This window comes from Emydura macquarii, unplaced genomic scaffold, assembly GCF_026122565.2.
Source record: "Emydura macquarii macquarii isolate MOO-44397 ecotype Brisbane River unplaced genomic scaffold, CSIRO-AGI_Emac_v2 contig_554, whole genome shotgun sequence".
NCBI lineage: Eukaryota > Metazoa > Chordata > Testudines > Chelidae > Emydura > Emydura macquarii.
The window spans coordinates 14,110,860-14,123,400 of NW_027130691.1; the positions used below are offsets into that span (position 1 = coordinate 14,110,860).

The 12,541-nt window shown below is 37.0% G+C and overlaps 1 protein-coding gene across 4 annotated transcripts in view; it reads left to right on the plus strand.

The window, feature by feature from the left end:
• Positions 1–12,541, plus strand: part of GOLGA3 (golgin A3) — a 38,898-nt gene that overhangs the window by 21,229 nt on the left and 5,128 nt on the right. For all 4 annotated transcript variants that reach the window (XM_067539812.1, XM_067539815.1, XM_067539814.1 and 1 more), the window contains 11 exons: positions 936–1,199; positions 1,928–2,022; positions 3,955–4,171; positions 5,338–5,481; positions 5,961–6,158; positions 7,378–7,494; positions 8,024–8,163; positions 9,470–9,602; positions 9,801–9,923; positions 10,876–11,040; positions 12,136–12,299. In XM_067539812.1, coding sequence (XP_067395913.1) covers positions 936–1,199; positions 1,928–2,022; positions 3,955–4,171; positions 5,338–5,481; positions 5,961–6,158; positions 7,378–7,494; positions 8,024–8,163; positions 9,470–9,602; positions 9,801–9,923; positions 10,876–11,040; positions 12,136–12,299 — 1,760 coding nt within the window. The remainder of the gene's footprint in view (positions 1–935; positions 1,200–1,927; positions 2,023–3,954; positions 4,172–5,337; positions 5,482–5,960; positions 6,159–7,377; positions 7,495–8,023; positions 8,164–9,469; positions 9,603–9,800; positions 9,924–10,875; positions 11,041–12,135; positions 12,300–12,541) is intronic.

A 12,541-nucleotide genomic window follows, 5' to 3' on the forward strand; every position in this document is an offset into this window, starting at 1 on the left:
AGAAAATGTTAAGATTTCTCTAGCTCATTTGTACTAGATGACAACTTTTGCAACAATATTCATTGTTTTAAAAAAAAAAAAAATTGGGTAGCCTTCAGGTGTCTTAAATTTAATGCAACCATATGAAATTCTTTTGGCCTGGGGAAATTAATTTAAAAGAAATAATTTGTTTTACTTCAAACCTTGTTCTGAATTCTATAGAATCTAATTCTAATTTTAAACTAGAGATGTACCAGGACTTCAGATGTCGCCTGTAAGTGGCACTATTGACTGTTACCATTTGCTTGCCTATTAGTCCAGTAACTGTTTTACCTTGCGTAAACTAATTTTTAGAAAATGCTGCTTTAAAAATATAAATTAAAATAACAGTAGTTTTTCATTATCTTTAGTCCTCATGGCAAAAGAAAGGTATCTTTTGTGGCTGGGCACATACATTTTCATGATTATTTTGCAAGGCTAAGTTTATTATAGTTATTGCATGCTAGTTATGTATCAATTTTGTACTGAACGATTAGGAAAAGAGGATAATGTAATACTGAGGATAATCTGTTTCCTCGTTATTACTCCTGAAAATATGTTTATTTTTAAAAGTGCTTGATATTTGTTTTACAATCACTATCTTACTATGTCTCCATAAAATCCCTCTTTGAACCAGTGTAAAATGTTGTGTGTTATGCTGCTGGGTTTTGAACCGTTTGGCACAAAGAGTTGGGAATTCCCAGTACACTATCCCTGAAAGCTGGAAAACTCAGAAGTTTCAAGGGGGCAGAATCATCCCTGTTGTAACTCTTTTGATTTCAGTGTTCTTCAGTGTTCTTTATTGCTACCTGTATCATGAATTTGAAATGTAAAGCTGTGATACTTTTGACAAACCACCTTCTCTTTTAGAAATTCTGCTCTGGTGGCTCTCTCTCTAATTTTGACATGTGCACTAGGTAATGGTTGAAGCTTATCGAAGAGATGCAAGTTCAAAGGACCAGCTGATTAGTGAACTGAAATCTACAAAAAAGAGGCTGGACTCGGAAGTGAAAGAGTTAAAACGGGAGCTACTGAAACTTCAAGGTGAAAAGCAATCCATTGATGTTGAACATTCAAGACTGAAGAAGGAAGTATTCCAGATTCACTGGCAGATGGTGGAGTTAGAAAGCCACCTCCAGTCAGTGCAAAAAGAACGGGATGACATGGAGACACAGCTACAGGTGAGGAGGAAATCTAGTACAGTTATCTCAAGGAATACACACATTTGAGCTGCAACTAATCCCATTAATTATTGAGTGTGTTGCAGGTAGCAATAATCTTTAAACTAAGGTTCCCAAATACATATTTACTTACTTTGATGGTTAAGCCTAATGATGATGTATTACTATGTATTGGTACTATATTAACCCATATTAAAGTTAATGGAATTACACTGATTTTATACCAGTAATAGAGTGGAGAATTAGGCTTCAGATCTGGTAGAGGAGTGCTGTGGAGGCCAACACTCTTAGACGGCAGCGTGGATAGAAAGTGCGAGTGTCTTATTTTGCTCAACAACAGCCTTTCATGTTAAGGACCTGTGTTAACATGTGCCAAAAGGACTACTGCCCAGTCTGTAGATGTCAGGATGGTTACTCTAATTAAAAGAATTAAAATAGAATAAAAGGGGGATGGGGAAGGAGATCATTGGGTACCTGGAAGGAAACATCCTTTTCCTCTCACCCCCAATCCTTGAATATGGAAAAAGGAAATCGTTCTGAAAATTACCCACATTACTTTGTTGCTAATTCGTTAAACTAAACCTTACCATAAACTGGTTGCCAAATATACACAAAAGTAGTCCTGGTTTTACCATTCGTATACATTCTTTATATATGGCAAACTGGAATGAGGATTTCTTTTGTGCTTACCCTTTTTTCTCCCTCACTCACCTTTTTTTCCCATCTAGTCTTTGCAGATTGATAAAGAACAAATGACATTTCTTGCTGAGGCAAATGAGGTATTAAAACTACAGGTAGAACAAATGCAAGAGGAAGCCAAAAAGTAAGTTGCTGTTTAGTATAGCCAAAATAACAGTAGCACTCACTATTCCTATTGTGCTTTTTGACTTCAGTGTGCTGTACAAAAATTACTGTTCTGTTTTTTCCCTACCCTTGTGGGACAGATAAATACTGTATGCCCATTTTACAGCTGGATAAACTGAGGCACCAAAATTAAGTAATGTAGCCTGGACGCAGAAGTTGGTGGTGGGACAGGAGCTCATGAGTTTTAGGTCCATAGACCTCTCCTCTGATCATTCCTCTGACTGACACACTCATGCCTTTAAAACAGCCACTGAATCAATGAATTAACTCTGAAATTAAACATAAAAAATATATAAAATAACTTTGTACAGTATTTTGATAAAAAGTTTATGGTACTGAAAAAGTTTGGGTTTTGATTTTTAAGTGGGTTTTTCTGGTTTTGCAATTTTGACTTCTTGCCTTACTGTATGATGTACTGTACATTTTAATGTCCTAACTTTTACACTCCATTTGTAGATAAAGTACAATAGAGTTAATGTTAGCATTAATTTTTAGGATGATTGCCAACATTCTGCTCATAATGCTCTTTGTTATGCAGCATATGTTGTGTATCATATGTGCTACTTTATCATTCTGTTCCTATTTACTGGAATTAATCTCAGTTCATGATCCCTGAATATCAGCCAAGACTTGTCAGCTTTTTGGAGTCATTCTATTAACTTTTACACTTGCAATCACAGTAAGAGATTTCTCATGATATGGTGACATGCACTAAGAATCTGAGATTAGACTCTGGCTCTAAAATGTTGCTACTTCATTTACTTTAGGGAAACAGTAATATTATATTTTCTTTATCTGCATTAGGATTTTCAGAACTCCAACAATGACCATTTTATACCACAAGTAGCTTTCTCAAAATGTAATTGAGAATGTTTTAGTTATTACTTAAGATTCCTGTGTTAATCTTGGAATTATTTAAGGACAAATATATTAGTGTTAACATAATTAACATAAAGCTCTATTGGCTTTAAAATAATCAGATTCTTTGTAGCAGGTAAATATTCTTTAAGGCTAGAATAAAGCTAGCACTGTCCATCAATTCACTTAGAGCTAATGTATTCCATTACCTGATACAAGATTATATTAACTTTAAAAATGGTCCTCTTTAAGCAACAAGGTACCACCGGGTGTTTATTACTTAGTTTTATGGGGTATGGCATAAGGCCAAAAGCACCTGAAAGTGTACCAATAGTAAACTAGTGCTTACCAAAAGTGGCTTTTTGGCAATTGGTAAATATTGAAACAGTTGTCATATAGATGGCAACATTAATAAGTCTCTTTTTTTTTAAACACCATCTTTCATAAGCACTAATTTAAACACCCACAAATATTAAGTGTTACCGTGGCTGTATCTGTGATGGGGAATGGGATAGAAGAAGACACATGTAAATGGATGTTGGGAAGGAGAAGGGGAGCAGTACTGTAGGCCCACCACTCTAAAAGCACAGTGGAGCCCTGCACAAAAGTGAGTTTGACAAACAAGGAGAGGCTCTCCTGCTAGAAGTTAAGCTCAGGAGTAGTTTTCCATTTAGTTATGTGTCTACAGTGATGCTACCCAAGTCATGCATTCTCTTGTTGCTGATGCACAACTGTGACATCACCAAGGACTGACTGTCAAATCAGAAAATGGCTTTCTGCAATTAATATATTGATTTTTGTTGGATAAACTACTTGGTATTGTCCTTTTTAATATTTAAAAAATATGGTTTGTGCGAAGCAAAAGCTGTAGTTGTTGTTCTATCAGTTTCTTTGATTTTGTGTATCTTTGGCTTCTTTGGGAATGAATGTCATGTTTTGGGTGTCTGCTATGACCTCTCGGTAGTGTCATGTTAATCTAAAAGTTTAATTCTTCAATATGGTTTTTAGGGAGTTTTTTGCTTTCTCATTCTAGGGCCATCACCGAACAGAAACAAAAAATGAAGCGTCTGGGGTCAGATCTGACCAGTGCACAGAAAGAGATGAAGGCAAAACACAAAGCCTATGAAAATGCAGTTGGCATTCTTAGCCGCCGGCTGCAGGAAGCCCTCACTGCAAAGGAATCTTCTGAAGTGGAGCTGAGCAAGCTAAAAGCGCAAATTGCTGATGGAGGAAATAACCAGGCTTCCCATGTAGGCTGATGTCCTGTAACTTTGTTAGTAGAGAGAGAGGATTATCTTGCATTACTACTAAATACTAAAAAGACAGCCTTATCTATAGGTTAATTTGTCCTACAGAGAAAAACTTTGATAATGAGCTGATCTTTGGGCAGGATTGGGCAGTATAAGGTTTTTACCTTATACATAGAAAAACCTGTAATATTTTCAGTATCTGGTATTAATTTATACCAAAAACAGAGCTTCATCCCTATAGCCAGCTGTGAAATCTCCTGTCAGGACTTAAGAAGTTAGTAACTATAGTTATGGTGCCTAACAATCTAAAATAAACTAGAAGATTGCCCTTTAACATGCATTGAAATCTGTAGTAACTATTCTATATGGTACATATCAATCATAGAGGAATTCAGTTTGTGTGCCTTGATTTATTATTTAAAGAAAACCCCTTCTGCAGTAAAGTATTACTTAAATATTCTGAAGATTCTGCCAGTATCCAGTTTCTAGACCCATATTCCATGTGCCAATGTCTCGAACTGAGAGAATTTACTTAGCAAAAATAAGGAAAATACTTTGGTAATCTCCGAATAGAAGAGTAAAATAAACAGCCAAACCCCTAGCTTTACCTACACTTCAGGAGGAGTGTCAACCCTAGCCCTGAATTCTTGTTAATTTTCCTGTTATTGAAGCGCAAGTTTTCAGTATTTTCTTCTTGTATTGAAATATATTGAAGCCTTTTTTACTTAAATAATAGTTTCTCCTTTGCTTGTACCAAACACTGTCCTCCTTCAAATCCCTCCTTAAATCCAGCTATTTCCATGTAGCTTTCAAATTCTAAAACACTTTTTTTGATGCTGTGTGAAGAATTGTGTATGTTGTGTCCGTCAGTGAAAGGATGCAAGCTTCTCAGGGCAGAGATGTGGCTTCATATATGTATATTGCATCTATGATGCAACATAAATAAGGGAATACATTCATTAAGAATAATTTCCATTATAGCAAAATATTAATCTGTTAAATGTAGTAAATTGTTTGGGTTTTTTTCTGACCCAAAACATTGTCCATTAAACAGTAGTAGACACTTTAAACTTATACCTGGCAGTGGAATAGACTTGTTAAAAAGAAGAATTGTTTCTGCAAAACAAGTGATTTACTAACTAGGCTTTTGATGTCTTTGCCTTTAGGAAAGGATACAAGCTCTGGAGATGGAGCTGCAGGCTGTTGGCCACAGTAAGATGATGCTGGAGAAAGAGCTGCAAGAAGTGATTTCACTTACCAGCCAGGAGCTTGAGGAGTACAGGGAAAAAGTGATAGAACTTGAGGATGAGGTAATTGCCTGAGCTTTTCTAGCAGACAGGGAGTGTAAAGACAGGGGGCAAAAGAGGGTTTGGGACTGTAATTTTATTTGAATAGTAAAATATGTTAGAATGTTACAAAGGGAAGATTGTGTCAGCCACACTTGCTAATTTTGCTGCAAGCTACCAACGCCTCAATTTTATTGGGCCCTTTATAATACAGGAAAAAAAGAGGAAGGGTGAAAGAAAAGAAGCTCTTACATTAAATAGACCAACTAAGCCTGGTCAAGAGATGCTTAGTACTCAGGACTCCCATTAACAACATCTTCACCTAAAGAAGAGCAGAATAAGAATCTGGTTCAACTAAATTTTAGAAGTATCTGTTGTGAAAGTTGGAGAATTTTTCTAACATAATATGTACAAAGCAGTCATGTTTAATGAGTCTACCTCACAACTTCTTACTGCAATAATATTGTGATTTTATTTTATTTTTATTTATGGTTTGGCTGCAGCTTCAGGAATCTAGAGGTTTCAGGAGGAAGATAAAACGTTTAGAAGAAATAAACAAGAAGTTGTCCCTCGAATTGGAACATGAACGAGGGAAGCTCACTGGTCTTGGTCAGTCTAACGCTGCTTTGCGAGAGCACAACAACATCCTAGAAACAGCACTAGCAAAGAGAGAGGCAGATTTGGTACAACTGAATCTCCAGGTATTCAAAGCAGTTGACTTTTTGATATGACATTTTAGAAGGGAAGGCTAATATTCTTCTTATTGCAAGGGGTAGAAGGACCTGATTATGTTTGTAGATTTGTATTCACAACATGTGTTTAAAGAAAAATTGGTGTGCTTTCTCCAGGTCTTTGTAGCTTGTTAGAATATTAATATAGGTATGGGAGGCACCTCATTTTAAAAAAAAAAAAAAATCTGTCTGGGTCAAATTATAAACTTCCTCAACAAAAACAGTAACAAATTTGCAAAAGTGAAAGTGGAAAATTTAATACAACTCTTGTTAACGTGTACATTGTATCACATAAAGATCTAATATTGTTGATGCTCTTACTAATTTAATATTTATGTCAATATAGCACCTACCCTTACTCCCATCTCCAAGCTACATACACCATCACTGAAATTTTGGGGTTAGATGGCAGTGTGCAGTGAGCGTGAATAGCAATAATAGGAATGGAAGTTTTGCCAAGGATTCTAAGGCAAACTTACTCTTTCATAGGTGCCATGGTATCTTTAAAATGTGCAGAAGAGCAGAAAAGTCAACACACCTAGTAAATTTCATGTTACTTACTTTTGAAGGTTTTGTGGCATTTTTGTTTATGGAAAAGCAGGTCCTGTCTGCACCATACTGTACTGAATTCTGAAAGTTAAATAACTCAGCATTTGTAATTCCCCACCACCTCCAAAGGGAGAGGTGGGGCGGGTGGTGGAGGAAGAGTATCTTCCTCCATCTCTGTTGAAACTTTGAGGATTCCCATGTTTCCCTCATTCCCCAATGCCCTTGAGACTCTGTCATGACAACAGTTCTTCCATCCAAGGGAGTCTGTTTAAAAACATCATTAGACTATCAAGGCCATGCTGAGTTGTATAAGAAGAGGCATTCATTCCCTCAATAGATAAGTGCACCCAGCTGAAGGTGTGGGTGGAGGGGAAGGTTGATTAAGGATTTGTGAATGAATTATTAAAATTATAGCTAAAAACAGAGATAATATTCAAAACCAGCTTTTTTTAAACCCAGAATCTTTATTTTTTTAAAATGCAGTTGACACTTCATGTCTTACACAAAATTGCATGCAAATGGACATCTCACTGGTCACAATTGGTATTGCTGCCTTTTTTGCCTTCTCCCCAATCTTCTGAACATTTGTGCATAGAGCATGTGTTGTGCCACTGAATCTCTGGTTTTGTGAATACTATAGGTTCAAGCAGTCCTAAAGCGTAAAGAGGACGAGGATCAGCAAATGAAACAACTTATTCAAGCCTTACAGACTGCCTTAGAGAGAGAGAAATCAAAAGTTCATGACCTTAAAGAGCAGGTAAGGGCTCAGCTTCTGCTTTATTACTTCATAGGTGATTTAAATACAAGATATTGAATAAGTAGTTTAAAGTGAAACCCATATTTAAAACAAGCTGCTCCCTGCAGTTGCCTCTATTGATGCCAAGCAATGTATAAGCATCACAGATGTTTTTGATCTTCTAATGTGCCCTGTATTTAACACAGTGATGTGTGAAAATGCTAACAAAAGGCCTCCTCAAAAAATCATAACTGGCAATGTGTGTGACATTCCCCACGTAAAAATACCCCCATCCCAGTCCCTCACAGAAAATTTAGCAAATTTGGTCCTTTCATTGCATTAATGAAGCTAATGGTAAAAATCTTCTCCTTTCATCTGAAATACTGTCCTTGAGTATTGCTTTTTCTGCCAAATAAGAGTAGTGTCAAAGGCAGACAAATCCATTTGGTAAATTCTGTTTGTGTGTGTCTCACCCATGTACCATCTCTACCTTTTTATAATGCTATAATACTGATAAGATGAAGAAAAGCTGTCTATTTTGCATCTTTAGGTTGCGGCAGCCAAAGTAGATGCAGCACATAACCGTCGTCATTATAAAGCTGCTGTTCTTGAGCTGAGTGAAATTAAGAAAGAACTACAAGCCAAAGAACTGCTTGTCCAAGCCCTTCAGGCTGAAGCAGACAAACTGCAGTAAGTACACAATAAAATATACTAAACGTTAAGTTTCTTAGAACAAGGTGGAAGAAATCTATGATCTACTTATGTATTTGAATTTTGGGCTTTGGCCCCTCTGGCCTGTGTGGAATTAGTCCCGAGTCTTAACATTTGCCACAAGTGTGCATTACTTGCAAAAATGCTTCTATTTTCTGTTTCATGATCCTTTTATTGTCTCTGGGACACACCTTCTTCAGACTGCCACCTGCACTTCTTACAGTTTTGACACAGATAAACCCTGCTTCATACACTAGATGGGTTAACTCTTCACACAGTATCTTGACTCTGTTGCACTTCCTTTTTCCACTTCCCTGAAACCTTACTTGCAGGATGACCTTAATAAGCAAATGAAATTTCAGCTGACTATCCACTTTTATGATATATACTACTTTGTTTTGTTATGTGGGAATTTGAACTAGCTGCCTGCTGTGGAATATACTAGTTATTCCATTATGTTCCAGTCTCTTCATTGGAACAACCTTAGAATGCAGGATGTGGTAATCTGAAGTAGAAGACCTCAGTGAAACTGCTAACTAGATTTTGAGCTCTTCAGAATAGTGCTTTTAAAAAAATGTCAAATAACTTCCTTAAGGCTTTGTCTAAACACGTGTTGTACTGTTTTAACTGTTCCACTATAGTTAAATCAGTGCAGCCCCTTCCACTGTGTATGGTATAGCTTCTGCCCATATGAGAAGGGAAACAAGCTATGCCTGGATAAGCACTATTATACAGGTATAATTGCGACCACATTAAGAATTGTATCAGTATAACTATTTTGGTAAGAAATCACACCCCTACTGAAATTGTGCTGGTATAACAAAAACTGTAGGTGGACCAGGCCTTATTCCTCCCTCCACTGTAGAATTTACTTGTCATCTCACAGCTTCAGTCCTGCAGGTAACACATATCAATACTAGAATGATCAGTATGGGAACTGCTTCTTTTAAGATATCCTACTAACAACTTTCCCTTCATACGAAATGTTATCCGCTATCAAGGCGTTTGTCAAGAAGTACTTAGTGATATATCAATGTATCTATCATCCTGAAATTCTGTTTTATGGCTAAAATCCTGGGGTGAGCATGTAGACAAAGCCTGTCAAAGTAATAGTTGACCATACCATACTGCTAATTTTATTAGACATAGACTATTTTGTGTCTCGCAGTAATAATCTGTGTCACTTACTGTTAAATATCTCATCTTAGCCATATCTGTTTTATATCATAAAGATGTAAAGATACAGACAATAGCAATTTGAGTATTTCTGCCATTTCCGTTCTAGGGTTGAGGATGGGAAACGTTCTCAAGAAGTATCACAGTTCCAGCAAGAGTTGGCAGAAGCCCGGTCTCAACTCCAGCTTCTACAGAAACAGCTGGATGAACAACTTAGCAAACAGCCTGTAGAAAACCAAGAGGTAAAAGCTTCATAGTTAATTCCTTACTCCCATACTAAATATGTGTTATTCAGGAGTATGAAACAGAAGACTAAATTCATACCACACTCAAAATTTTTGTATTATTTTGTGGGAGATGTTTGCAACAAATACATAACAATTAAAATACTCGTCAACTTTTTGATTGTAGTGAAATTTAAGGTACTTTTTTTCCTGAAGGTTGAAGACCTCAAATGGGAGGTAGAGCAGAAGGAGAGAGAAATTCAAACGCTGAAGCAGCAGTTGGACATGACTGAGCAACGCAGTCAGAAGGAGTTAGAAGGAATACAGCTAGTACTACAGGTACTTGATCTGGCCTGTAACACTCCTGATAGACAGGTGTTTTTCATTGAAAAGTAAAACTACAGTGCGGGACAGATGCTTAGTAGGATAACATTTAGAGCGACACTGTAAGGTTAAAAAGCAAAGTACTATACCAGTGTTACATATAAAACTGTAGATGATAAAACTCAAAATGTCTCTCAGTTTTAATCAGTTTCCATTTCGTTATTGTTTGCTTTTTGTGTTGAAACCAGCTTAGACAATGAGAATAGGCTAGTCATGTTTCTAACTGGCTTCACTTTCTGGTTCTTCTGCATGGGCACAATGCTATGGTGCCCAGTTTGCAAATAGCAACAGAGCGTGTGGGTGGGTGGGTGGGTGGAGGGGTGCTAGTAGTTGCCATTGAAATTAAAGAAATGATGAAAACATTTCTGCTGGGTCTTGTCAAAACTTACTTTTTATCAAATCTAAACTTCACGTGACCGCATCCCTTCAAGAAACCTTGCACTGATCAATTTATCAAACAAATAACTTGATAAGAGTAGGCACTGTAGGACTTGTGGGTAGATACTGGCATCATTTAAATAATTATCACTGCAAGGAGGAGCAAGAATATGCTGTTTAAATAGGTTGTCTTGTAACATCTCTTAAAAGGTAATACATTGAATTAAATGTTTCTGGTTCATATTAGTGGCATATCCTACACTGGCATCTGTCTTCAGAATTTAGCAAGTAGTTGAAATACTAAAACTAGTAGATCTAAAACCTCTAGAGTCATTCAGCTTGCAGTTTTAATGGTTTTTAGCAGTTGAAATATAAACACTGAACTAACCATAGAAGTGTAGGTCTTCTGTCCACTGCATTCAAGGCAGGACTAAGTATTATCTAGATCAGTCTAATCAGCTGGAATTTTCTACTTTAGACTATTCTTACAGTTTTTTAGCTTTTTAAGAGTTAATTTTTCATTCTTCAGAATATCAAGACCGAGTTGGAGATGGTAAGGGAAGATCTGTCAATGACTCAGAAGGACAAGTTCATGCTTCAGGCTAAAGTAATTGAATTGAAGAACAGCATGAAGACTTTGCTGCAGCAGAACCAGCAGCTGAAGACTGACCTGAAGCATGGCAAGATGAAGAAGGTATTTAAGTAGGAAGAGGACTTTCTCTTAAAATAATTGGAATGTGACATGGGATCATAGTTTTCTGCAGCATAACTTCATGAGAATCCTGGTACAACCATAATGTCAGAATTACACATGGGGATCAGTGGTTTTCTTGTATTTTAAACAGTAATTTCTGGGTAATTTGTTGGTTGGTAAATAGGGAGTTCATTTCTTTTTCAGTAGAATATCTTTCTTCCTGTGTATTGAAGCATCATGTTGCATTTAGGTGTTGATTCAATGCAACAAACCAAAAAGGAGAGAGAGAAATAATAGACCATGGGCAAATCTTGGCGCCTTTAGATAAGCCCTTAAAAGTGCATGTTTATGCAGCCTATCCAAGTCCTTTCTGGTCTCATTCACTCATTTTCAGCAGTTAATGGTTTCTTCACTAGTTCCCATATTTAGTACCTATAAAGAAAGGTACTGTAGCAGTGATTCTCTTTTCTTTTGCTGACTACTTGAGTAAGAGACTCTTTAATGGACCAACTCCCCTTCCAATCTCCCAGTACTTGATTCTCAAAATATTTTACCTTCAGAACACCAGGAAGGGTTCTGCAGATCACTGGTGATCCACTGACTACAGTTTGAGAATTACTGCCCTTCCATGTGACCCAAAATGTCCAAAAGGACTTCTTTGACCTATGCCAGCATTTTGTGTGAACTAGCCTCTTTAGTAACTTTTTTTTCAGAATAGTTAAACTTATCACCGAGGGCTAGGGGAATTATTTGAACCCTGTACTGTCTCAGTTCCCTATTTATCGGTCCTTTAATAATATGAGTTCTTGACTAGATCCTGTCCCTCTTATCCAGTATATAGAACTGAAAGAACCTTTGACTCCACCTCACTTACCTGTCTAGAATATATTTGTTTACTTACCATTATGGCTGACAAATTAGACTGAGTTAGTCTGTTACATAGCAGAGCCTACTCTTTGAGTAACCTTCTATATCCTCTGAACTCTGACCATCATGCAGATACGTAGAAGGATTTAAGACTGTTCCTATGGGGTAAGAGTGAAGTTGAGGAAAGTGGTTTATTCTGTTTGGGTTTTTTGTTTTTCCTTTAAATAGAGGAAGGAACTGAAGGGAGAGACTAATTCTTCAAATCCTGTGACTCCAGTGAAGATTCCTGACTGTCCAGTCCCTGCCGCTTTGTTGGAGGAGCTGCTAAAACCAACAGCAGCTGTGAGTAAGGAGCCTTTAAAAAACCTGAACAGCTGTCTCCGGCAACTAAAGTAAGACACGTTTTTTAAAACCACATTATGTCATCTTTAAAATATTTTAAAAAGTTGCCACTAGTCTGCATCAGCAAAGTGACCCATGTGTTAGTTTTCTCTTTGATGTGCTGCCTGGATTCCTGTCTGTTATAGAATGTTCTTTGAACAGTTCCACTTTTTGTAGCAGTTTTCATATCGCACCCTACTCATCTCCAAGTGAGCTGTATTGCTAAGAGAGCTCCACTCCCTCCCTATCCAAA